Genomic DNA, 25,367 nt, shown 5'->3' with positions numbered 1-25,367 from the left:
TCGAACTCAGAAATCTGCCTGCCTCTGCCTCCCAAGTGCTGGGATTAAAGGCCTGCACTACCACTGCCCAGCTTGAAGACAAGTTTTTATAGGTCAGGGGTAGGGAGTTTTCATATGAGGGATTTGGCAAAGTAGAAAAGGTTACAGAAATAGAACATAAGCATAAGAAGTTAGTTATAATGACCTCGGGGGAAAAAGACATAATTACAAGGTGGTCAGTAACAACAGATAGCTGTAACAATCATTTTGAAACAAAGAAGGGTTCCAAGATGGTTATTAACTTTTTGTAACAAAGACATGATTGTCATTCCTGGAACAGGCATTTGTAGTTAGAACAGAATTTGTACTTAAGGTTACAGGTGGAGCCTAGTTCAATTCTTGAGAAAAAGAGGATTAATTACAAACAGGAATGAACCTAGTTTGTGTTTACTATAAGATAGCTTTTTTTGTTTTGTTTTGTTTTGTTTTTTTTCAGACAGGGTTTCTCTGTGTAGCCTTGGCTGTCCTAGAACTCACTCTGTAGACCAGGCTGGCCTCGAACTCAGAAATCCACCTGCCTCTGCCTCCCAAGTGCTGGGATTAAAGGCATGGGCCACCACCGCCCAGCATAAGATAGCTTTTAAGCCTAAAATGGGGCCAGGATGGTTCTTCAAGAACAAGGTATGTCTCGCTAATTTCTCAATGATTCAAGCCTTCCTTGGAGAAGTAGTTAACAAATTCGTGAAATTAATATTTATCACAAAATCCTATAAGATAATGGACTTGTGTATATAATCCATCCTGGGCAAGAATGTTCATTATTTCAGGATACCATTAAGCACAGAACAGAAAGACCTCGGAGCCTTGACCTAATTCATTTTTGCCAGACAGGGACTCCAGGATAAGGCCTTACTGGAGAAAGGCTGGATTGTATTGGAGAATGTCCCTCCTAGAGCGTCTTCCACCCAGAGTCTGGTCCTTCAGTTTACCCATTGGTCACAAACAGGGTCCCTGGGAAGGCCAGGACTGGACACCACCGGTGCCGAGAGAGAAAGCCTGCGAACTACAAGTCCCAGCAGGCAGTGGGCTGCAGGATGTGACCTATGCTGTCGTAGTCAAAGCACTGGTTCAGAGGGACGTCCAGGGAGAAGTCAGACATACCAATATACGCACACACAACCCCGCAACACATGCTCCAGTCCTGCTCTCACCAACTACAATCCCAGCAGGCAGCAGGACGCTAGGTGGGGCCTAGAGTCTGATCTTTTCCCCCGGAAGTGGAATCGGGCAGGTGTGGCGCGTTCCTTGTGGGGAGGGGCTTCTGGCAGCGGAGTAAAGGCTGCTGGTGCAGCGTCCGTGGGTGCCCACAGTAGGCACACATTGCGCCTCCTTGATTCTGATTCCATTACCTGGTCTAACGCCTTGCACAGGGGAGAAGGAGCAGCCCAGACCTTGAATGGGGGCTGAGCTTGTTAGGGCCCTTGTATGGCTTGCGAGTCTCTGGAGAAACCCAGGAAAGGCGTGGGTCCTCCTTGTCCCCTGATTGTAGGTCCCAGAGATTGAGGTCCTGATTCTAGGCATCAGGATGAGAGGCTACTAGGGGGCGGGGGGCAATAACCAAGACATTGTGATCTAAGCATCCACCCTTTCAAAAGCCTCTGCCCACAACGCAGGTGTCACAACTCTTGTCCGAACATCCCAGGTTGCCCAGAGAGCCTCTGGGGTGAGGAAGAAGGGACTTACCCAAACCCCTCAGTGCAAACCGAGCTAGGTGGGATGAGCTGCGCCGAGGCCCCCACTTCCTCCACCTCCGCCTAGGGCACCTCTCTCCTGAAGTCTCTTCTCATCTGATTTCAGGCTCCCAAGTGGAGACTCAGGTTACTCTGTATTGGGAGCACTGACACCGCAGTGGCCAGGAATACGTGGACGTTCTGTCTCCGACCCCATTTTTAATTTTTACACTTTTCTGTGTTCCCACATGCCTGATGGTCAACGTAGATCCAGAAGTACACCGCCTCTGAAGGTATAGCCATGACCCTGTTAAGAAAGATTTTACCCTTCAGCAGCTTGGTTAAGATCAGCTACTTCCTGGAACATGAGTCTTGAAAGGATTAGAAACAACTGCAGAGTGAACATAACCGAGAGCCAGGCCATGTGAGAAGAGTGGAGAAGGGAAAGTCGGGAGACCAAGATGCCAAAAAGGCAGGAAAGAACCGATGCAGACAAGCCGGCTGGATAATGAAGCAAAGAGCAGCGGGAGGAGGGGCAGCTCCGCCCAGTCCCTGGGCTGGAGAAGTGTAGGGTAAGGAGTTGGGTAAGCCAGTCTGGAGGACAGTAACAGGTAGGGACTAAGGGCTGCTGGGAGAACCCAGAGGCCAGTCCGAGTTGATATGTTAAATAGGCGTCTCATTTGGCCTTTCAGCCTGGGCTTGAGACCTATCAGATGGTTTAAGATCAGTGGCAGAGTACTCACCTGGCCCGTGTGAAACCTGAGGTCAATCCCCAATATTACCTGGAGGGTGGAGTAGGGCAGAAGGATGAATCAAGTAGATATTGTAATTCTAAATTCTTTAAAGATTATGAAGAAGTACAGATGAAGTAGCCTTCTAAAAGTGCCCCCAAATTAAATCAAAAGTATTGTCAAAATAAAATGCTTGTGACATAAAGAATTCCTTTAGTGGGCTGGAGATGGCTCAGTTGTTCAGATGTTCAGAGCACTTGCTGCTCTTCTAGAGGACTGGAGTTTGTTTCTCAGCTGAGCACTCATGTTGGCCTGCTCATGGTAGCCTGTAAGTCCAGCTCCTGGGTGATACACACCCTCTTCCGGCCTCCATGTGCGCTCGCAGACTACATATACATAAGAATAAAACATCTTTTTAAAAAAGCATTCCTTTAGGATTTTTATATTTCTTCTTTTTCTCCTCCTCCCCCCGCCCCCACACACTTTGGTGTTTCAAGATAGATATTTTTCTCTGTAACAGTCCAGGCTGGACTGGAAATCACTCTAGACCAGGCCTACCTCTGCCTCCAGAGTGCTGGGATTAAAGGCATAAGTCACCACTCCCAGGTCTTTTGTTTTTAACCACTGAAATGTTTCGTATATAGGTCACTGGTCACTTTCTTTCTTGGTTGTTTCTTTGAACAGGGTCTCACTCTGCGACCTAGGCTCGCCTGAACTTTATGTAATTCAGGCTGACCTTGTGGTAATCAGCTCACCTCAGCCTTGCCTATGTCACGCTAGCTGGCTCTTGCTTCCAGATCTCCCCTGTCTCTGCCTCTCACCTCGCTCGAAGAAACAGTAGAATCATACCTGTTACCACACCTAGCCTTTCTTGTTTTTTTGTGTTTTTTTTTTGTTTTTGTTTTGTTTTTTTTTGAGACAGTTTCTCTTTATAACCCTGCTGTCCTGGAACTATGTAGTTCAGGCTGGCCTCAAACTCACAGAGCTCTGCCTGCCTCTGCCTCCCAAGTGTTGGGATTAAAGGCATATACAAGGCATGTGCCATCAGGTCTGGCCACATCCGGCTTTATATGAACTCTGGGGATCTAGACTCAGGTCTTCATACTTGTACATAGGTGCTTTACCCACTGAGCCACCTCCCCAGCATATTTTTGTGTATTACATATATGTATTTGTGTGAGTGTGTGTGCACAGGCACAGGTCCACACACACATACTATGGCACCTGTCTATGTAGAGGTCAGAGGACACCTATTGGAATTAATCCAAAATTTTCTGAGCCTGGTCATCAGGGAATTTCAGGACAGTGGTTATAACTTTGGCCATGGTCTTAGTCTCCCGACCCATCATATATTCAAACAGTACTTTTTGCAAATATTCAAACTCAGTAGGTTCTCCGAAGAGTGAGACCTCAGTGTGGTACAAATTGCCACCTTTGTAAGGTGTTCCCACAGTTGCTGCACATACATTCTTTTCGTATCTTTTCAGACAGTCTTCTAAATTATGGACCTGCTCTCTCAACTCCTGCTCCTTCAACTTGGAGTTGCTGATCAGAGTGGATCTAGGGAATCTAACTCAGGAATCGCAAACCAGGCATTACAAGCCTGTAATCCCAGAATTTGGGGGTCGGAGGCAGAAGCATCAGGAGATTCAAGGTCACCTTTGATAATGTAGTGAATTTGAGGGCAGCCTGACATAAAACCCTGTTTAAAAATAAAAGGAATCCAGGTATCCATTATTTGACTAGTGTAGTCTATCGTCCCTCCATTTTATGTATTTTATTCATTTTATAATTATAAATTCATGAGAAAAGAATCAATTTCATTGGTATGAATTCAGCCAGGTGTGGTGGTACATGCCTGCAATCTCAGTACTCAGGAGGATCTGAATTCAAGGCCTCCTTGGCATAAAGAGACCCTGGGGCAGGGGGGAGGAGAAGGGAGAGGGCATGGGCTGAGGTGTGTGTGTGTGTGTGTGTGTGTGTGTGTTATGTGTGTGTGTTCTCGCAGCTGCAGTTGCTGCATCTTAGGAGTGACAAATAATATTCAATTAAAAAAAATTGAAATTAGACCTTTGAACTCATCTCTGTCTCCCAAGTACTGGGATTACCATGCCTAGCTGGAGAGACGTTTTCTTTAGGTTTGGAGGCAGACATTTATCATTTGGTAGAAGGCAGCATTTCTGAGCGAGCTGTATTTCAGAATCAAGAACCAGATCTGGACTCCTGGCAGCTACGACTTTGGGCTGGGGTGTCGTCTAGCGGGATCCTGTGGATAAAGATCATTTATGGGTGAGTGTTTTGTTTGCATATCTGTGTGCACCACATAGGTACTTGGTGCCCAGGGAAGTCAGAAGAGGATGTTGGATCTAGAAATGGAGTTATGTACAGTTGTGAACTATGAGATAAGAATTGACAGCCTGGTCTACAGAGTGAGTTCCAGGATAGCCAGGGATACACAGAGAAACCCTGTCTCGAAAAACTAACAAACAAACAAAAGAATTGAACTTGAGTCCTCTGCAAGAGCAACAAGTATTCTTAACCCATGAACCACCCTCCCTACCTCTCCAGTCCCCCCTCCACCCCTAGAAGTCTTATTGGAATGCAAGCTTCTGCATTTTGATAGGATTCTTGAATCGTAAAAACTTGTGTGATTTGCCAGGTGCCAAAAGTCATTTGACAATGACTGTGTTTGCTTTCTAAATATCCAGCCTTTAGGGTATAGCTGGACTTTACCTACTTTATGGATTTTTGTTTGTTTGTTTGTTTTTTGAGACAGGGTTTCTCTGTGTAGCCCTGGCTGTCCTGGAACTCACTCTGTAGACCAGGCTGGCCTCAACTTCAGAAATCCGCCTGCCTCTGCCTCCCAAGTGCTGAGATTAAAGGCATGTGCCACCACTGCCCAGCGCCTTATGGGTTCTTTTTCCCACCCTTTATCCCTCCCTCTCCTCCCCAGTTTCACTCCCTGTCACTAGATAGGAGAGAAGGAATGATAGAAGGGAGAGAGAAAGAGATCCTTGAATCTATTTTTTCCTTTTATTTCTTCTTTGAGCACTACTAACAAACCGCAACCAACCTCCCTGAATGACCACCAACCACGCACCCCACCGAGTAGGGTGCAAGCATTTATTTACCCTCTGAAAAATTCCAAAGGTTACACAATTGCAGAAACTATTTGCAGCTGGCAAAACCACTCCTCTGCTAAAGCAGGAGGCAAATCATAGTCACTGTGAAGCAGCCTCATTGCCCACACCTGGGACTAAAACAAAAATGTATGCTTATAATAGTTCTGTGGGGGTTTTTGTTTTGGTTTAGCTTTTTTGGTTTTTCAAGACAGGGTTTTTCTGTATAGCCTGGCTGTCCTGGAACTCACTCTGTAGACCAGGCTGGCCTTGAACTCAGAAATCTGCCTGCCTCTACCTCCCAAGTGCTGGGATTAAATGTATGCGTCACCACTGCTGGGCTTTCTGTGATTTTGTTTTTTGTTTGTTTGTTTGTTTTTTAAAGAAACCAAAATGCCAGAATTCTCAATACAATCGGGTTCAGTTAAAACTACGGGCAGTGTTATTAGGTGGTTACTGGGAATGTGATGGGTGCGAGATTTCCCCCTCTAAGGGACTTTCCTTTATTTGCATTCTTGATAATGAAGGCCTGCAGATTCAGATGACCTACTTCCTCTGTCGGCCTCACCATCCTGTGAATTAAGCTACAGACTGTCATTCTTCTCATTACCACCAGGGGTCACCCCCTCCTGTGAAACGCTTCTCAAATGGTCATGGAAACAAGCAAGGGGACTGTGGGCTTTGGCCTCAGGCCCAGCATCTGTGTTTTCCGTGTTTGTCTGTGTTCGTTTGGCAAAATGTAGGCAGGGTAATTTCAGGACCCTCCATGCCGGCGGAGGAAGGATGTGGGTTGGAGAAGCATCCTCGACCCACTGTGTCTGGAGTCTCGTAAGGGGAAGGGTCAGGTCAGTATGGTTCGGCCTAGTAGAGAGAGAACAAGGAGGCTGGGATGAGATGCTTGGCTGACAAGTTCTGAACTGCAGACAGACTCCTAAGCAGGATCATTTGATACCTGTGGGACAATGGGAGAGGTGGAGAGGGAGAGGGGTGTGCCGTGCCTGGAAAGCGGGGTGGGGGAGAATAATAGCCCCCCCAAGATAAACAGGAGAAAGAATCCTGGGGAGTGGGAAAGGTTGGTTAAAGTAACCAGGAGAAGATGAGCCTTCAGTTCTCTGTGTTTACCAAGGGGACTGCTGTCCCAGGTAAGCAGAATCCAGACAGGACATGATATCTACCCTTTAGGCCTAGTGGTTGGTGGTGGGCAGGAGAGTAGCAAGATATGGGCCTTTCAAGGTTTGCAGAGCTGAGGGCTTTGCACAGAATGAGTAACCACTAGCTATGCCCTACAGAAGATAGCAACCAGGAGCCTGCCATGTGCCAAGGTGTGAGCCAGGTGCTAGGGGTTCTGGCTATGAACCCTACAGAACCCAGGGCTGCCATTTATAGAGCTTACCTCAGCACCCTGGAGGCGGTACAGTCTAGCTCTGGAACAAGCCTGTGAGCTTAATTACCGTGGAAGCCTTCAGCGTAGGGGTTGGGGGGGGGGGGGAGCTGCCGGAGAACGGTCTCCTGAGCCGTGGCCTGCAGGCAGAGAGGACAAGACAGGGTGTTCCAGGGAAAGAATAGCCAGCGGGCAGCCGCAGGTAAGGTGACTTTGCTCCACCACCCCCTGCCTCATCCTGGCTTCCTGAATACTGGGCCTTCTCCTGTCTGAGCAAAGTCTGGGCTAGTGGACCAAACTGGGAGAGAACTAAGACAAAGTGAGGCCAGCATGATGGTGAACACACAGAATCACAGCACTTGAGAGGCAAAGGCAAGAGGACTGAATGATTAAGGCCAGCCTGGGCTACATAAGACTTTCTTGGTGTGTGTGTGTGTATGTCTGTATGTCTGTCTGTATGTATGTATGCCACAATGTGTGCCTGGTGCCTAAGGAGGCCAGAAGAAGATGTCCTGGAACTAGCATTACAGACAATTATAAGCCAACATGTGGGTGTTGAGGAGTCGAACCCAGGTCTTCTGGAAAAGCAGCCTGTGCTCTTAGCCGCTAAACTACCTCTCCTGCTCTGAGACTCTGTTTCAAACACATAAGAACACACACACATACACAAAAGCCCAAACAAACAAACAAACAAAAAGAGCAATATTCTGAGGATGAAAGGCCCCAGAAAAAGAGGTGAAGTGGAGGCAGAGGGGCTGAGTTCTGGCAGGAAAGGCATTTGAAAAGACATGGGGCCTTTTTTAAAAAAAGACTAAAAACATGCTTATTAAGCAGGCAGGGGTGGCTCACATCTTTAATCCCAGCACTTAGGAGGCAGAGGCAGGCAGATCTCTGGATCTCTGTGTGTTTAAGGCCAGCCTGCTCTACAGAGTGAGTTATAGCAGCTAGAGCTACATAGAGAAACCTTGTCTCAAAAGACAAACAATAACAACAAACTGTGCTTATTAGACATGTTTGTGTGTGTTGCAGCACATGCATGTGGAGGTCAGAGGTCAGAGGACAACTTGCTGAAGTCAGTTCTCTCCTTGGGTCCCAGAGATCCGACCTGGATCATCAGCGCCTTTACTCATTGGCCCAAGATTTTTTTAAAAAAAGGTTTATTTGCATTCTTTTAAAGTGTATGTAGGTGGTGGTGGGGTATGTGCAGGTAGCTGCAGAGGCCAGAGGTGTTAGATCTCTGCAGCCAGAGTTACAGGAGCTGCCTGATTTGGGTCCATGGAATCCATCTCAGGTCCTTTGGAAGGACAGTATGTGCTCTTAACCACTTAGCCATGTGCCTAGTTCCATCAACATTTTAAAACAGTGTGATGTATGTAATCAAGAGGCTTTCTCTTTTTTCTCATTTAGAGAAAGTGTAGGAGAGTTGAGACATTCTCATATACACTTGGATGGCTTTACCTTTCCATGTAGCCCAGGTTGGCCTGGAATTCCTGATCCTCCTGCCTCTACTTACCAAGTGTCAATTTCAGTTGTACACTACCATGCCTCACCCTATTCCCTTATTGCTTTGTTTTGTTTGAGACAAAGTCTCATGTAGCCAAGGCTGGCCTAAAACTCATGATATAGCTAAGAATAACCTTGACCTTATAGACCTGATTTTATATGATTCTGGGAATCAAATCCATCCCCTTCTGTTTTCCCCTGTTTTAAGAATGTCTTCTCTTAAGCCTCTCTGGGCTAGATGGTTTACTAGCCTAGCTGGTATCAGTAAGCTCCAAGTTGAGGGAAAGACCATATCTCAAACAAAACAGAACAAAACAAAACAACCGTCACCACCACCATACCAAAAATCTCTAAGCTGGCATAGCAGTTCAGATGAATTAATTGTTGCTCCTGCAGGGACCTGAGTTCAGCTTCCAGCACTTACATTGAGTGACTCACAACAGCCTGTAAGTCCAGTTCCAGGAAATCCAGGGTGCCTCCAAGGGCAGCTACAACATGTTCACACACACAGACATATACAAACATGCTTACACAAATCTTCCTAAAGATTTGTTTTAGATGTATGAGTGTTTCACCTACATGTATGTAAGTGCATCACATGTGTGCAATACTGGAAGAGGTCAGAAGAGGGTGCTGGGCACCCTGGAACTGTAGTCACAGATGGTTGTGAGCTGAAAAAGAAGCGAATCTTCTTCACTATTGATCCATCTCTCCAGTCTCCAAATAAATCCTTTTAAAACTTAAGGGGGCTGGAGAGATGGCTCAGTGGTTAAGAGCACTGACTACTCTTCCAGGGGTCCTGAGTTCAATTCTCAGCAACCACATGGTGGCTCATAGCTCTCTGTAATGGGATCCGATGCCCTCTTCGGGTGTGTCTGAAGACAGCTACAGTGTACTCATATACGTAACTCATATACAAAAACTTGAAGAGTAATGGAAGAAGACACCAGATGTAACCTTAGATCTCTACATGTGTGTGGACACATGCTGCACCACACACATGCAGAAACACATATGCAGGTGTACACACACACAGGGACATACTACAAACACTCCTTCGCTTTTATGTTGTATTCTTCAAGGCTTACTAAATTAAGCCTCTTCCAACGTAAGCATTCTAGAAGCGTGGGGAAGCCTAGTGTTAGTGAGCCACTGGGAAACAATGAAGGAGCCAGGACTGCAGAACTCAGTAGGTCCCAGTCTTAGAAGGCATAAGAAGCATGTGTTCATTAAAGGAGTTGTGTGGACTCATTCCGGGCTTCAAGCACAGCAGGGACATAGCCGGATCTTGGTTGAGCTGAGGATCCTACAGGGCAGGGCAAGGCAGAGCAGGGCAGCTGAGTGGCATATTGACTCAACACCCTGCAGGGCAGAGGCAAGCAGGGTGGCACCATCAGTTCACTTTAATCCAGAGGCACAGAGAAGCCTTCTCCATTCTCCATGCATCCACCTCAACCGTGCAGAATCTGACCAAACCTTGGCAAGTGCGCCCTGGAGAAAAACTAGGGGTCAAACCCCACTGTACCCTGAGGCCTCCTGTCCACTTTCTGGAGTCATGGGGGCTGGGTTTGCCAGCAGTCTCTGAGGCTGCAGTGATAAATGATCATGTGCCAGAGAGGAGCAGGGAACACAGACTCCCTAGGGAGTTGTCCCTTTGTCTATTGACCATCAGACGTCATCAGGGAAGTCAGCTGAGTCATGGGCCTGGGAGGACAAAGGTGTGGGAGGGAAAGAGGCCTCAGCTTGTGCTAAGCCAGCTTCTGTGGCCCCCCCCCGCTCTCTGATGCAGACCACATCCCTCTGGGACTGTCTTTGGCATCAGCTTGAGCCCAGTTCAGTGGGCCACCGTCTTTCCATCTGGAAGAATTTAAGAGTCTGACTTGATCACCTGTTGTGGTACTGGATCCTTACCCAATGATCTGGCTTCGGGCTGGCTCCCTACCTCCAGGGCCCTGTCTTTTCCTAGATCATTGGCTTCTTTCTTTCTTCCTTCCTTCCTTCCTTTCTCTCTCTCTTTCTTTCTTTCTTTCTTTCTTTCTTTCTTTCTTTCTTTCTTTCTTTAAAGATTTATTTATTTATTATATGTAAGTACACCGTAGCTGTCTTTAGACACTCTAGAAGAGGGTGTCAGATCTCGTTATGGATGGTTATGAGCCACCATGTGGTTGCTGGGATTTGAACTCAGGACCTTCGGAAGAGCAGTTGGTGCTCTTAACCGCTGAGCCATCTCACCAGGCCGATCATTGGTTTCTTTAGGTTGAAAATCCACATCACTTTGTCCTCTTCTCCTATGCTTATTGTTTGACCTCTATTTTGTTTTGAGGCAGTGTCTTATGTGTCCTGACCTTGAACTTGCTCTGTAGCAGAGGGTAGTCTAGAATCTCCTGTTTCCATTTACCAATACCTGGGGTTATGTGGCTCTATTTAAAACTCTGACTTTAAAAAAAACAACAACAAAAGAGCACATCTGGGTGCGGTAGTATCCACCTTTAATCCTAACTCCCAGGAGACAGAGACAGGTAGATCAAGGCCAGCCTGGTCTACATCATGAGTTCCAGGTCATCCAGAGCTAAAATAGTGAGATTCTGTCTAAAACGGTAACAACAGTTGACCTGAACTGACTGAGGCGCCCAGCGGGAGGACTGGGAATGAGGACTAAAGAAGACAAAAGCAGTAGCTGGGTCAGGAGGTCTCTCCTAACCTGGTCGCCAATGCCAAGCAAGTGAGAGTGGGCCAAGGTCAGCAGAGAGCTAAGTCAGAGGAAGTTGGCAAAGAGAACATGGGATACCTCAGGCACAGCTGCCTAAGGACTGATAACTGCAGCCCCGGGAGAGAAGTCCTCAGAAGCTGCAAACTTGACTCCTTCGAGGCACTGAACCAGCCTTGCCAAGTTCAGACAAGGACACAGAACTAAAGTTCCCTTTATCCTTTCATCAGGGCCTCTGAGAAAGCCTCTGGTCAGCCTGTCTCCCCACAAACAACACCACCAAAAGCAGAATAAACAGTTTTATTAAGAAAGAGTGAGAAAGCCGGGCAGTGGTGGCACATGCCTTTAATCCTAGCACTTGGGAGTCAGAGGCAGGTAGATTTCTGAGTTCAAGGCCAGCCTGGTCTACAGAGTGAGTTCCAGGACAGCCAGGGCTATACAGAGAAACCCTGTCTCGAAAAATAAAGAAAAAAAGAAAAAAGAAAGTGAGAAAGAACACCTAATAGAGGTCATGGCTCCGAGGAGGGACTACTCATTTGATTGACACTTTGTTATTGTTTAAAACAGGGTCTCACTATATAGTGCTGGCTGTCCTGGAACTTGCTATGTAGACCAGGCTCATTTGGAACTCACAGAGATCTGCCTACCTCTGCCTTAGTCTTTCAAGTGCTGAGATTAAAGCCATGGACAACCATCTTGATTAACTTTAAAAACAAAAAACAAAAAACAAACAAACTTATGAGCTGGGCAGTGGTGGCACATGCCTTTAATCCCAGCACTTGGGAGGCAGAGGCAGGTGGATTTCTGAGTTCGAGGCCAGCCTGGTCTACAGAGTGAGTTCCAGAACAGCCAGGGCCACACAAAGAAGCCATGTCTCGAACCTCTTCTCCCGCCTCCCCCCAAAAAAGAGCACCAGCTGCTTTTCCAGAGGTCCTGATTTCAAGTCCCAGCACCCACATGGTGACTCAGAGCATCTATAACTGTATTCCCATGGGATCCAGTACCCTTCTTGTATGCAGATGTATATACAGACAAAACAGCCATATACAAAAAATACATGAATAAAATAAATCTCTTTGTAAAGGTGGTTGTGAGCTGTCTGAGGGTGCTGGAAACCAAACTCAGGTCCGCTGGAAGAGCAGCTTCCTCTCTTACTGGAGGAGCTGTCTCTCCAGCCTGACATTTATTTTATTTGTGTGTGTGCTTGAGAGGTCACCTCAGAGGCAAGAAGAGAGCACCAAACCCCCTGGAACTGAAGTTCCAGACCTGTAATGGCCGCCATGCGGACGCTGGAAACCAAACTTGGGTCCTCTGAAAACGCAGGCTAGTGCTCTTAAGCACTGAGACGTCTCCTCAGCCTCTGCTTTAATTAGTTACTTATTTATGTGTGTGTAAGCAGGTGCCACATGTTGTGTGTGTGGTGATCAGAGGATAGTCTTCAGGAATTGGTTCTCCCTTCCATTACGGTGGCTTCTAGAGATTGACTTCAGGACCTCAGCCTTGGTAGTAAGCAGCATTACCCACTGAGCCATCTGGCCAGCTTGTGGTGGTGTTGTTTTTGAGTACCTTTAGCACATTTGTCTATTTATTTTGAGTGTGTGTGTGTGTGTGTGTGTGTGTGTGTGTGTGTGTGTCTGTGTGAGAGAGAGAAAGAGGGAGGGGGAGAGAGAAAGAGAATGCGAGCAAGCATATGGAGATATGGAGATAAATTGATTAATTGTGGAAGTTGTTCCTCTCCTTCCTTCATGTGTGTTCTAGGTCTCAAACAGGCTATTGAAAATGACTTTATCTGATGGACCATTTCAACATTCCTGTTTTGAGATAGGCTCTTATGTAACGTAGGCTAGGCTAGCCTTAGACTCATTAACTGCCCAAGATGACCCTTATTCCTAATCCTCCTGATGCCTCTTCCCAAATTATAGGATTACAGGTATGTAATTACCACCACTGGCTGGGTTTGTGCTGTTGTTGTTGTTTGTTTATGAGGCAAGGTCTCATGTAGCCCAGGTTGGTCTCATGTTTTGAAGCAGCAGGTTCAGGACATTGTGTTCAGAATCTTATTATGCTCAATAAAGCTGGGGAGAAATGTAGTCTATAGGTCACCAGGAAGACCAGACCAGAGAACCTCCCAGAGAGAATGTGCCAAAGATCTGGCCAAGCTGACCTGGCAAAGGCATGCTGGGTGCAGACACACTTTTTGCCAAAATTGACCATCTGAAGGCCACTCTCAGCCTCAGTAACTTCTGGAAAGAGCTCATCCATTACCACACTGCCTCTAGTTCATTTCTCTTAGAGCCTACTTCTGGCTTAAGGCAGAGTGCCAGCATCTGTCTGCACAGCATGCTGGAAAGGGGTGTCTGACTTCTGTGAATGGAAGAAAAAATGGTGATTACCACCATTACCACTAAAGATAAATGACATGCCCAGTAGCCCAATAGAATGGCTTCTGTCCTCTTCAGTCTTCCAGGAGCCTGGACAGTTGAATCCCAGAGGCTCCTGTTCCACACACTGTACTCCCAGAGACCTTGGGCCACAACCTGATCACCTTCCATATGATGCCTTCCCTCTATGGATACCAGGGACCTCAACTCCTGCTAGCCACCTCCTCCATTTTTAGGCAACGACAACCTCAACTATGGTGACCTAGGTTCAGGTAAGCTAAAACATGCCATTAGCAAATTGGACCCTCAGAAACCCCTGCCAATGATAGATGCTGTCTTTTGGGTTTTGTTGTTTGTTTTGAGATATAATCTCACACTGGCATGAACTCACTATTTAGGGCAGGCAGGTCTAGAATTCTCCATGATCCTCCTGCCTCAGCCCTGAATTCCATTCTTGAGCTACCCTGCACCCTGAGAATTGTTCTGTTAATGTCACCATTCATTCAGAAGGAAACAGAAATTCAGAGAAGCTAGCCATCTCTTTTCTCTCTTCATCACCCAAGCAGCCCCCCAGGGGCTGGGTCTGAGCCATTCTATCTGAGCTGGGGAGCTCTGTGCCCTCGAGCCAAGGGCTAGCATTGACCCCGAAACAAGCCATGAGAAGTCACAGAGCTTCTTCTGAGCAGCATCCCTTAGATTTTATATCAGATGTATCTGTAACATACAGAGTAGTCTCCCAGGCTGGGGGGTGTCTAACTTTTGTAGTCTTGGGGGATCTGGGAACCTAAGTAGTTTGTTTGTTTGGTTTCTCTGTGTCCTGCTAGTCCTGGAACTCACTTTGTAGATCAGGTTGGCCTCAAACTAACAGAGATCTACCTGCCTCTGCCTTCTGAGTGCTGGAGTTGAAGTGCCTTCTCCAGTGAAAGAGCAAGTAGAGGAACTGACTTTGTAGTCCCTAAGGGTTAACTGACTACCCTGACCTAAGTTAGGACTATTCACACGGGGGATCGGTAGCTGAGATCTCAGAAATCTATAGAACCACTCTGTGCTCTGAAAATACCATAACATGGACACTCAGGAGCTGGCAGACAGTGAGGGAGTCAGCCTTCAAGATGTGAGCCCTTGCAATCCCCCCCTCTCCCCCCCCATCTAGGAACGCATCCAGAGGGTCTGTCATGGCATGCACAAAGTGATCCCAGTCAGAAAGGGGCTGTCCAAAGCCACCTGTCTGATGTGGCTGCTGAAGCAAACCTTTTGCTTTCCCTTCCTTTCATCTCTGTGTGGCTGGCATCCATGTCCAGGTGACACAGATTCTGCCTCTCTGCGGCCCTTCCCTGCTCCCAGGCCTTACAATTTGCCTATGCAAAGCCCTGAGCAGGAAAGAGTAGCTGAGGTGAGCATAGGAGTATGGTACCACTGGGAAATTCTGTCAGTTCCAGTTGGGGTAGGGTGGCATCCAGAATGTTCCACTCAGTCTGACCTGTAGACTTTGATCCCACAGTTATTGATACCAGGCCTTGCTCTCCTCTTGTATAAGTAAGAGAATCCTTTGGGTGAGAAATGTTGAGGTAGGAGATGAAGGGCAAGGAATAGGCCCAGGGCCTAGTTTCAGGTGGGCTTGCTCCTATGTCTTTTCCACATTTCCCCCTTTCCATGGTACTATCTGGGCTCCCTATTGAATTACCCTAGTGGCTTTTTTCTTGGCTTTTTAAATTTTTGCTTTTTTTGTTTGTTTAATGAGACAGGGTCTTAAGTAGCCCAAACTGGCCTTGAATATGATATAGAGCTGATGGTCTTATGTTCTAATTCTCCTACTGAGATTATAGATGTGCATTACCATGCCCAGTTTCTATAGGATGCTAGGGATCAAACACAGGGCTCTGTGTATGCTAGGCATGTGCTCTACCAACTGGACTAGCTCCCCAGCCCAGGAAAGTTTCTCAGTTTCTCAGAGCCTCAATATTATGGCTTGTCCTCCCCCAACTCCTATGTTGAACATCTAGTCCTAGTGGCCCTAACAGAACATCGAGCCACTAGGGAGGCAATTAAGATTAAGTGGAGTCGAAAGAGTAAGGCCGTGATCCTCTAGTCTTGGGTCTTTATAAGAAGAAGTAATACCCTGCCCAGCTGCCTTCTGTGCTCCCTGGCAGGAGGTTACCTGAGGACACAGAGAGAGGTGGTGATATCCAAGCCGGGAACGGAGGCTCACCAGAAACTAACCCGATCTTGGCCTTCTATCCTCCTGATCTTGGAGGAAATAAAATCTCCATTGTTTAAGCCGCTCAGTGTTGTGGGATTGTTACATCAGTGTGAGCTGACTAATAGAGCTGGTGTCTCCATTTGAAAGTGAGTGTAAAACTGGTGCTTGCATCATAAAACTATTCTGGGAGTCCAATGAGGAAATCACACATGTAAGGTTTGAGTGCTTTCTGTAGCATCCTCGCTGCCTGGAACAGTGCCTTGTGTCTAGCACACGTTTATAAACCAATTGTTGTTGGTTTGGGGGTTTTTTGTGGTTGTTATTTGTTTTATTTTGTTTTGTTTTGTTTGGTTTGGTTTGATTTGGTTTTTTCGAGTCAGGGTTTCTCTGTGTAGCCTTGGCTGTCCTGGAACTCACTCTGTAGACCAGGCTGGCCTCGAACTCAGAAATCTGCCTGCCTCTGCCTTCCAAGTGCTGGGATTAAAGGCGTGTGCCACCACCGCCTAGCTGATTTTTTTGTTTCATTTTGTTTTGTTTGAGACAGGCTTTCACCATGGAGGTCTGCCTGTCCTAGAATTCAGTATGTGGCCTCATAGTCTTACTCAAAGCCTGCCTCAAACTCACAGAGATCTACCTGCCTCTGCCTCCTAAGGTGTGTGCCACCATGCCCATTGTGATAAAGAGATGTTTTATAAACACCTCTATTAAAGAATAAACCAGTCACGTGGAATTTGAGAGCCTCTGGATTTTCCCCTCACCTTTAACTTTTTTGATCCGTGATTACCACCCACTAGCAAGTGGTAGAAGGAGTAAAGAGCCAGGATGGGTGACAGCAAGGTGACATCTGTCCATCAATGTCACCTAGTATGGCTCTGAAAAGGTGATGCCAGAGAGCCCTACCTGGGCCATCTTAGGTCTTCTAGTTTGGCTAAAGAACTGGAGACCACAGCCTTGAGAGGACAACAGGATCCTGGGAGTGTCTTGGATAAAGTCCATTTTGGATAGGAGACCACAGGTAGAGGCGGGCACCTTTCCAATACTTAGAATATGGAAATAATGGGAACAATGGAGCCCTTGTCCCTCAGGACATTTGTGGCAGCTCCTGGGCTCTAGAGAGGCAAAGGGACTTCGCTCATCTACCTCGCCATGGTGAGATTGGTTCCAGAGGCTCCTCAGGCACAAATACCTGCTCAGACTCTTGGAGATCCAGGACTCTGGGCAGGGAGAGTCCCAGCTGTACTAACCACTTCCTGTGCTCTGCTCCTGCTCTTTCTAGGACAGGTTCAGTGGCAGCAAGGCCCGGTGAGTGTCCCTCTTTCTCCTGCTCTCCCCTTTGTCTTCACCTACCTCCCCATCACTGGAGCAGCCTTCTATCTCTATCTACATGTGACTGACCATCCATGTGCTTCCACTCTCTGCCAGCCCTGTGCCCAGCTTCCCTAGGGTACCACCTCATCCAGCTGTACACCAAAGGCCACTAGTTCTGCCTGCCCCTGAGCCCCACCCCCAGTCTTCTCCTTCTGCTGCTCTGATCTCAGGTCCAGGCTGTCACACAGCTTCCCAGTCATAGGTGTGAGTGATCTAAAGAGCAATGTCACCCTGAGAGAACTCAGGGTCTCCTTGGGCAGAGTTGAGTAGAGTCTGCTTACAGGTTGGGGCCACCATTCCTATCTGCCAGATGTGCAGGTAAGTGCACAGTGGGTCTTAGGGGCCCAGCAGACCAGGATCTCCCTGACTGACTCTAGATAGCCTGTCCCACCACCTGTCCAGCAAGGCTTAGCACTTAAGCTTGGTTGTCTTGCCTGTCTTGGTCAGAATCTGGGTGCAGGGGTCAGGAGCTTTTGATAGGTAAAACAAACATCTGCCGAGGTTGGACATACCTGTCTTGTCTACGCTGCTAGAAAAGCCCATGTTTATGGATTTCTTTAGTTGTAGGGTCAAAGACCCTAGTTAAGGGCAGATGATTTATTATTTATCAGAGAGCGAGCAAAACAAAGCCTTTTGCTGGAAGTAGGTGGGCTGGGGTGAAGCAAAACCAGTCTATCTATCCAGATACCCAAGTCTGGAGAGAAAATGGAGCCAGCCCATCTTTCCTGACTGGCCCAAACACATGGAGAAACAGGGTAAGTGGGAATGCTGCAAATGGGGGTGAGGGATGGAGGCACCGGTCACCAGGGACTGCCACGTTCCATCCTCCATCTTCCCTGTGCCCCCAGCATTCCTTTTTGAAGGCCCAGGAGGAGGTAGAAGAGGAGGATAAATATGAGCTGCCCCCCTCTAAGGTTCCGCCAGTCAGCCTGGCCCCTGCACAGTCTCATGGTTCTAAAGCAGACTCCTTATATTTGGGTGAGGACTGAGGAGGGAGGGGCTGGGAGGTTGGGTCAAGGCAAGAGGGTCCAACAAAAGGAGAATCCAGCCCTGGCCTCTCTTCCTTCTGCCTGAGTTGGGACAGCGGAAGAGCCTCAGCTGGCTGCCACTGAGGCCTCTTAGCTGGGCCGAAAAGGCCAGAGATATGAAGGAAAGGAGTTAAAACTGTAAAGAAGAAGGAGAACGGGGAGGAGACTGGAGGGAGGGGTGAGGTAACTAAGGCAACACTGACAAAGCAGGAAGCCCGACCCAGTCCCTAGGGCCTTGCGTTCCCCCCTCTGAAATCTCAGCACATCCTCCCAACCAGGGTGGGAATGCCCTAAGAGGCTACCACCACTGGCATCTCACCGCCCCGCCCCCTGGGCTCAGCCACGTGGGGGCAGGGAAGCTGACTGTCTTCAGTTGCCATGGAGACGGGGCTGTCAAGAAGCCAATAAGTAGAGGGGACAGGAGGAGGGAGGGAGAGATGAAGGCTAGGTGGGAAGTGGATGGAAAATGGGAATATACTAGGGAGAGACTTCCTCCCTCTCCCCAGTTTATAAAGCACAGAGTCTCTTTCAGATCGTTCTGGGCTCCTGGATCCATCCAAGCCACCACCGCTCCCGCCTCAGTCTACCACGGCCAGAGGACTCCCCATAAACCCTTCCTTTCCTACCCGCCCTACCTCTGGCTACCATTTCCCGGTGAGTTAATCTTACAAACATCTCATTTGCAAACCCCCACCCCCACCCGAGCTCATTCCACCCCCAACACAAGTTAATAGTCTAGACACCTTGAAACCTCTGATGCTACATAACAAACCAGAGTGAAATAAACAAAAACAATAGTAGCTCCTCCCACTTGCCTAAAAGGTCCTTTCATCCCTTCCTTAGTCACCTGCAGCTCTGCTCCCTGCTCCTTGCGCTGCTCAACTAGGCTCCTCTGCTGGGGTTGAGGCCAAGGCTCAGCAGTCTTCTCCTAGGCTCTGGGCCACAGGCCCCTCTCTGGCCAGAGGGGTCAGCTGTCATCATTCCCAACTCCCTTTCCCACTGTGATATGGTGGTTATCCACTTTTAAATTTTACAGAATAAAAATAAATAAATAAGCAGGGGAACTTTCACAGTAAGGAAAGGACCCCAACTAGAGGCAGAGAGAAGTGTTGTCCTTCCGTGCAGTCTCCTGTTGTAGTGTTTTATGTTTATTTGTTCAGTTGGGTTTTCTGGGGCGAGGGGCAATTGAGAGGAAGTCTAATGGAGCCGAGGCTGGCCTTATACTCACTCATGCTCACCCTACCTCTGCTTCAGGCATGAACAGCTAGTTAGTTTTGAAAGCAGCACATCGGCTCTACCCTCTCGCACCCCAACTTCCTTGTTCTTCAACTGCCTGCACTTCATGCCTTCCACCGTTCTCTTCCCTCCTCCCTCATTTGCCTCCTCCCATTATGCCCACAGCTGAAGACAGCAATGAACCTGCAGCCTGCAACCCCAAAGCAGGGACCTGTTTTTGGAAGGCGAGGTAGCGTGTCCTCTTTCTTTCCATGGTTCCACATAGGAGGGGAGTCCTCTCCTACATTGGAGTTGCCTTGAACCGGGCTTGCTGCATCCCTCCTAGCCACACCTCCTTTTTTGTTTGCCAAGCCTCCAAGTCAGTCAGTACAAGTATCATTACCACCAAAACCATGAACCGCTGGGCCCTAGAGAGTTGGAAAGCAGAGCCCCTGACCTCCAGGTCCTGTCTTCAGCTTGTGTGATCCCTGGGCCAGGTGAGGGGCACCCTAGAATGAAGAGATCGAATTGAAGAGGTCCCTATTGAGACCTCAGAGTATTATCTCTCATCAACAGGCAACCTTGGGCTGTCACTCCGATTGCCTCCACTGTCTGGAGACTTGCCTCAATGGTTAGGCCCTTGAGGCCTATGACCACAGGACCTTAGGATGTCAGGATGTGGGGATAGACCACTTGAACCATCTCTGGCTAAAACAGGTTACAGGAGGGGTAGCATCTTCCTGCCCAAGGTCAAACAGCTCACATGAGGCACAGTTCATCTTATTCTTAGTTGCTGGTAAACATCCATCACCCTGAGGGAAGCTATGTTTTTTTGTTTGGTTGGGTTTTTTTTTGTTGTTGTTTTTGTTTTTGTTACCATTAAAGTTATCTGGAAACAAGCATAGCAAATTTGGTGAGTAGTCAAGCCTGGTGGCATTTCAAGGTGGTAAAGATAAAGGATGAGTGGATGAGGTGTGTTTTCCTAGGTTTCCAAAGCTAGCGATGAGGAGCACTGTGACTAAGGGTGCCCCGGCCCTTTCTCACTGATGCTCATGAGTGCTCTAAGGAGCACTGTGACTAAGGGTGCCCCGGCCCTTTCACTGATGCTCATGAGTGCTCTAAGGAGCACTGTGACTAAGGGTGCCTGGCCCTTTCACTGATGCTCATGAGTGCTCTAAGGAGCACTGTGACTAAGGGTGCCTGGCCCTTTCTCACTGATGCTCATGAATGCTGGTTCTCCTTTTCCTTACAGGGCGAGGTACACCTGCTAGAGTGGTGAGCTGCCTTCTTCTCTATCCTGTAGTCTAGGGACTTTTCTAGAAAACTGACAGGCATGGAGTAAGCATAGGGGGAAAAGGTCTGGTGTAGAGTCCTTCTCTCTGCCTAAAATAGAAGCCAGTGGTGTCACCCGGAGCCTCCCCACTCTCTGAGCACTCCCAAAGGAGAAGTTAGTTAGGACCTGCCCTTCCTGTTTAGATAAGGAGAAAGTGAGATGTCTAGAGCTACCTTCCTCTCAGTCGGTGGCTTCTTCCATGTCTTACTTCCTCAGATTTCTAAAAGAGACCACAGGTCTAGTCAAACATATAGTCCTACACCTTAGGTAACAGAACGTACGGAGAAACCCGATGAGGACATCTACCTGGAGTGTGAGCCGGATCCACGTGAGCGCCTGTCCCTCCACTACCCATGAACTCACTCTCTCCTAGCCCCATTCTTGTTCCCTCCAAAGCACTCCCCTCTAGACCCTACCTGGGTGTCTTCATTTCTGCCGTTGGTCCCACTCACTATCTCCTTACCAAAGAGGTGACTGACACCCTTAGAGCAAAAGCTGGGTGGAGTTTCTTAGCTGCTACAGCCAGGCCACCGAGCTGGAATCTCCCTATGGAAGTTCCCAGGAGAGCCAAGTCAAAGGCAACAGTAGTAGACCCTAGGCTATTGTCAGCCACTTCCCCATCAGCCTGGACTTCCCTGCCTGGTCCCCAGCCAGACCCTGCCTGCCCTCTCTGTTCCAGTTCCAGCCCTGACTAGGTCTCTGAGCTCCAAAGCCCGGATACCTCCAGTTCCTCTGCCAAGAACATCTGGATTGCCCAAGTAAGCCGCAGCACTGGAAGGGAACAGCATGGGACAATGGGTTCACTAATAAAGGAAACCCCAAAGGCCAGGCATGGTAGCAAATGTCTTTCTTTAATCCCAGCGTTTGGGATGGAAGAGGCAGGCAGATCTCTGTGAATTCAAGGCCAGTTTGGTTTACATAGAGAGTTTTGGATCAGTGGAGGCTGCCTAGTGAGACCCTGTCTCAAAAAGAATAAAAAATAAATAGATTAAAAAAAAGAAGAAGAAGAAGAAAAGAAAAACAAGGGCTGAAGAGATGGTTCAGTGGTTAGGAGCATAGCTGCTCTTCCAGAGGTCCTGAGTTCACTTCCAGCAACCACAGTGGCTCACAACCATCTGTAATGGGATCCAATGCCTTCTTCTGGGGTGTTTGGAGACAGTGACAGTGTATTCACATAAATAAAATACATCTTTAAAAAAAAAAAAAGAAAGAAAACAAAACAAAACAACTCCTCTGAGCTCTACTCCCCAATTTATTCCTTGCAGGCCAGTTATTGGTCACCAGGAGACTCGGAATGTAAGAGGCTAGTGTCAAGGAAGAAATGAGCCCAGAGGGGTGGGAGGGAGTTCTAGGGTGGGACGTCAGAGTTTGGGCAGCAGCCTGGGAGACCAGTGCTCATCTGACCAGACTTCCTGTGTCCCAGGGAGCTGTGGATGGCATGTTGAAAGGTGAGTACTACGTTTTCATCTCCATGGGACTGCTCTGCTAGGACCTTCCTCCCTCCGGCCATGGAATCTCCCCCCAGATCCTCAGGTCCTATTTACTTTACCAAGGGGGTCCTTGCAGCTCTGACTCCTGCCGAGATCAGGCCTGAGAGGATCCTCTTGGGATCCCAAGGTCTGTACTAACTTGAGAAGCTGCCAGTGTGTGTCCCAAGATCAGTTCTCATTTGGAAATCACACAAGGCCTGTCCAGTGGGTCTTTCCAGGGTGTTGGGCCTTGGAATACAAGGGGCACAGAATGCCTGTGTTGGGCTTCAGACAAGCTGGCACCCTCTGCTGCAGTACGCACCCATGAAGCCTTCTTACCATCCCCTTCCTGGTCCCAGCCCTCTTCTCTGCTCCTTTCAGCAGGAAGGAAGCTGTCTGCTTCCTCCATAGCCCCTGCTCTGAGTACCTCTGCTGCTGAGGTGAGCAAAGCTGGGGGCAGATGTGGGTGATTGATGCCTGTGGGAAGCAGAGTCCTTGCCCAGGAGCCCTCCTAACCTCGAGGCCTACACCCCCACACAGAACATGCACGCACTGAACAGAGCTCCCCAGGCTGCACCCCAGGCACAGACACTACTTGGTTTGGCCTGTAGGACTCAGCCTGGGGCTGGTAGATGTAAACACAAATAATTGTACCCCAGGGTTCTCTGGTCTCCATGCCCCACCTCAGTGCTTGAGTGTCTCTTTGAGTAGCTCTGTGTATTGCACAGGATGGCAGTCTGCTGGGTCAGCCTTGGTACTCCGGGAACTGTGACCGTCAGTCTGTTGAGAGAGCCCTGCTTCACTTCCAAAAGGTTGGGCATTTGCCAACTCTTGGCCTTCTCTGAAAGTCTATTCTCTGCCTGTGGCTGATGAAGCTAGCAGTAAGGGCCAGGGAGGCACTCTGCATAATTAGTCAGCTGGGCTTAGGCAACTAAGATGAATTTCGTGGCTGGGGTCTCCTCCACAGGATGGAGCCTACACGGTGCGCCTCAGCTCTGGGCCTCACAGTTCCCAGCCCTTCACTCTGGCAGTACTCCTCAGAGGCCGCGTCTTCAACATTCCCATTCGGCAACTGGACGGCGGGCACCACTATGCCTTGGGTCGGGAGGGCAGGAATCATGAGGAGGTGGGTGCTGGAAGAGTCATGGGCCAAATCATGGAGGTGGGTCACAGAGCAGCACCCTGGGCCTGGCCAAGAGCATGTGTGTGTTGGGGGGAGGTTGTGGGGGGGCAACACTGATTGCTTCCCTCCTTCACCCTGGCTTGAATGGAAATGATGGAGGGTAAGGCCTCTGAGGTAGTTCTATTAGTGCCTGCCTTGCAATATGAGGGTCTGAGTTTTACCCCAAGAGCCTTGGCAGGTAAAATAAGACTTGAGTAGTGGCTCTGGTTTATAATCTTGGACAGGGGAGGTTGAGAAATGGGTATCCAGATCTTGGACTCATTGGCCATCCAGTCTCCAAGCCAGTGAGAGAGGTCTTGTCTCAAAAAAACAAGGTTGGGAGTGGAGAGATGGCTCAGTGGTTAAGTGCACTTACTGGTTTGGCCTGGAGTTGAGCTCCCAGCACCCACATGGCCATTACAATTGTCTATAGCCCTAGTTATGAGGGATTTACTGCCTTCTCTGGCAGTAAATTGGCCTCTGTAAGCACCAAGCACATATATATATCCATGTAGGTAGAACACTCCTACCTACTAAAAAAACTAAAAGAAAAAGCCCTAATAAACAAGGTAGCTAGACATGGTGGCGCTCACCTTTAATCCTAGTACTTGGGAGTCAGAAGCAGATGGATCTCTTTAGTTCTAGACCAGCTGGAACTACACAGTGAAACTGTATTTAAAAACAAAATAAAGCTCTGTGTGTGTGTGTGTGTGTGTGTGTGTGTGTGTGTGTGTGTGTGTGTGAAGCCGGAGGCCCGGACATCTCCCCAGACATCTGGCACTGTGAAAAGAAGCCCATCCTTCTTTTGGGGAAGCCTTTCCTTGTGCTGTGGTTCAGTCTTCATAGGGTCAAGGTGAGGGCGACGAGACCATCTGAGAGGAGGGCAGAAATCTCCCCAGCACCTGCTGGGTTCAGACCTAGACAGTCATCCACCACTCAGCTTCCCTTGAGAGAAACCACAGCCAAGGCCCAGGCCTAAAGCAGTGCTCATCCAGCTCTGGCCAATAGCATAGCATTCCTGTGCAGTTGCAGGCTCACAACCAGACAGCAAAGCGGCATTGCAGTTTCATAGCACAGTGGGAAGAAAAATATCTAGAAAAATGCCAGCCAGCTCCCTGCCAGGCCCCACAATTGCCTTAGAAAGCTGTTGGCAGACTAAAGCTCAAGGGACCTACAGATGCCCTGCCTGCCTTATGCAGCTCTTCTCCTCTGTGGCCGCCATGGTTCAGCATTACATGAAGCACCCCCTGCCCCTTGTGGACCGACACAGCGGCAGCCGGGGATTCACCTACCTGCTCTTCCCCACCAAGCCCTGAAGAAACAGCAAGACACCAACCCACCTTTGGCACCCCACTGTGGTGTGCCCCTTCACTTCCCCTTCCCACTTTAGGTTGCTTTCTTTTCCCTGCCTGCCTCCACCCCAAAGGCCCTGCAGGTTCAAAAGGAGAGGCATGAAGATGGCCACCTGGGGAGGTTGGCTTCCTCAGAGACATTGTCTCTCCTTCGGCTGACTTCTTGTGGGGGGGAGGGGTTGGCATCTTCTGGGAGGAACTGGGTTCCCAGCACACTGTATACTTTCAATAAACCTTTATTGACTGAATTCTCTTTTAATACCACACTCCATTCTTAGTATTAGAGTAGGTACGTCTGTGTGTGATCACATGCATGTGAGTGCCTACGTCCACAGAGGAGAGGGCATCAGATACCCTGGAGCTGGAGTTTGGGGGTCAGGGGGTGCAAGTTACCAGATGTAGGTGCTGGGAAGAGCAATAAGAGCTGTTTAATAAGGCCGAGCTATCCCTACAGCATAGGGGATGGACTCTGGAATATGCTGAGAAAAGCAGCCTTCTCAAAAAGGCCTTACACTTCCTAAGAGGACTGGAGTAATGCTGCTGTGTGAGTCTACTTGGTAGGCTAAACTGCAGAGAGAAGGGGCCCATTTCTACCTGGTTCGGGCTTTTGTCCTTCTAAGTTCTTTGCCAAAGAGTTGGAGGGCCAGGCCAATAAACTGACGTGTGTTTATGCTTGCTGGTCTTGGGCAAGGAAGGGAAGGAGGCTCAA

General features: G+C 48.5%; 2 protein-coding genes across 18 annotated transcripts in view; one reads left to right on the top strand and one right to left on the bottom strand.

The window, feature by feature from the left end:
- Positions 1–1,739, bottom strand: part of Capg (capping actin protein, gelsolin like) — a 27,315-nt gene extending 25,576 nt beyond the window's left edge. For 3 of the 5 annotated variants that reach the window (XM_031382200.1, XM_031382194.1, XM_031382198.1), the window contains exon 1: positions 1,389–1,523. The gene's annotated coding sequence lies outside the window, so the exon portion shown is untranslated. Of the gene's footprint in view, positions 1–1,140; positions 1,158–1,388; positions 1,524–1,722 lie in introns of those variants that run through there. The other 2 variants (XM_031382197.1, XM_031382196.1) reach the window with 2 other exon arrangements.
- Positions 1,130–24,906, top strand: Sh2d6 (SH2 domain containing 6). 13 transcript variants are annotated; one of them, XM_031382184.1, is made up of 20 exons: positions 1,130–1,223; positions 1,978–2,002; positions 4,641–4,729; positions 13,610–13,803; positions 16,817–16,880; positions 17,008–17,033; positions 17,383–17,417; positions 17,784–17,854; positions 17,948–18,077; positions 18,660–18,781; positions 19,529–19,592; positions 20,595–20,617; positions 20,943–21,003; positions 21,355–21,433; positions 21,941–21,971; positions 22,099–22,123; positions 22,526–22,584; positions 22,873–22,956; positions 23,112–23,270; positions 24,506–24,906. In XM_031382184.1, the coding sequence occupies exons 5-20, from the start codon at positions 16,878–16,880 to the stop codon at positions 24,620–24,622; spliced, it is 1,089 nt and encodes a 362-aa protein (XP_031238044.1). In that variant the 5' UTR covers positions 1,130–1,223; positions 1,978–2,002; positions 4,641–4,729; positions 13,610–13,803; positions 16,817–16,877; the 3' UTR covers positions 24,623–24,906. The 13 variants fall into 13 exon arrangements, with proteins under 13 accessions (XP_031238044.1, XP_031238042.1, XP_031238041.1 ...); XM_031382182.1 differs by lacking the exon at positions 1,130–1,223 and adding an exon at positions 1,571–1,702; XM_031382181.1 differs by lacking the exon at positions 1,130–1,223 and adding an exon at positions 1,571–1,702 and having other exon boundaries at positions 1,837–2,002.
- Positions 24,907–25,367: the final 461 nt, after the last annotated feature.

The sequence above is a fragment of the Mastomys coucha genome, unplaced genomic scaffold, assembly GCF_008632895.1.
Source record: "Mastomys coucha isolate ucsf_1 unplaced genomic scaffold, UCSF_Mcou_1 pScaffold20, whole genome shotgun sequence".
Taxonomy (NCBI): Eukaryota; Metazoa; Chordata; class Mammalia; order Rodentia; family Muridae; genus Mastomys; species Mastomys coucha.
Note: the sequence above shows the minus strand (reverse complement) of the source record. Positions and strands in the feature narration are given on the sequence as shown.

Coding starts and splice junctions, on each gene's coding strand:
- Sh2d6 (XM_031382184.1), top strand. Junction 22,957..23,111: donor CCCTGCTTCACTTCCAAAAG/GTTGGGCATTTG, acceptor TCTCCTCCACAG/GATGGAGCCTACACGGTGCG. Junction 23,271..24,505: donor AGGGCAGGAATCATGAGGAG/GTGGGTGCTGGA, acceptor TGCCTTATGCAG/CTCTTCTCCTCTGTGGCCGC.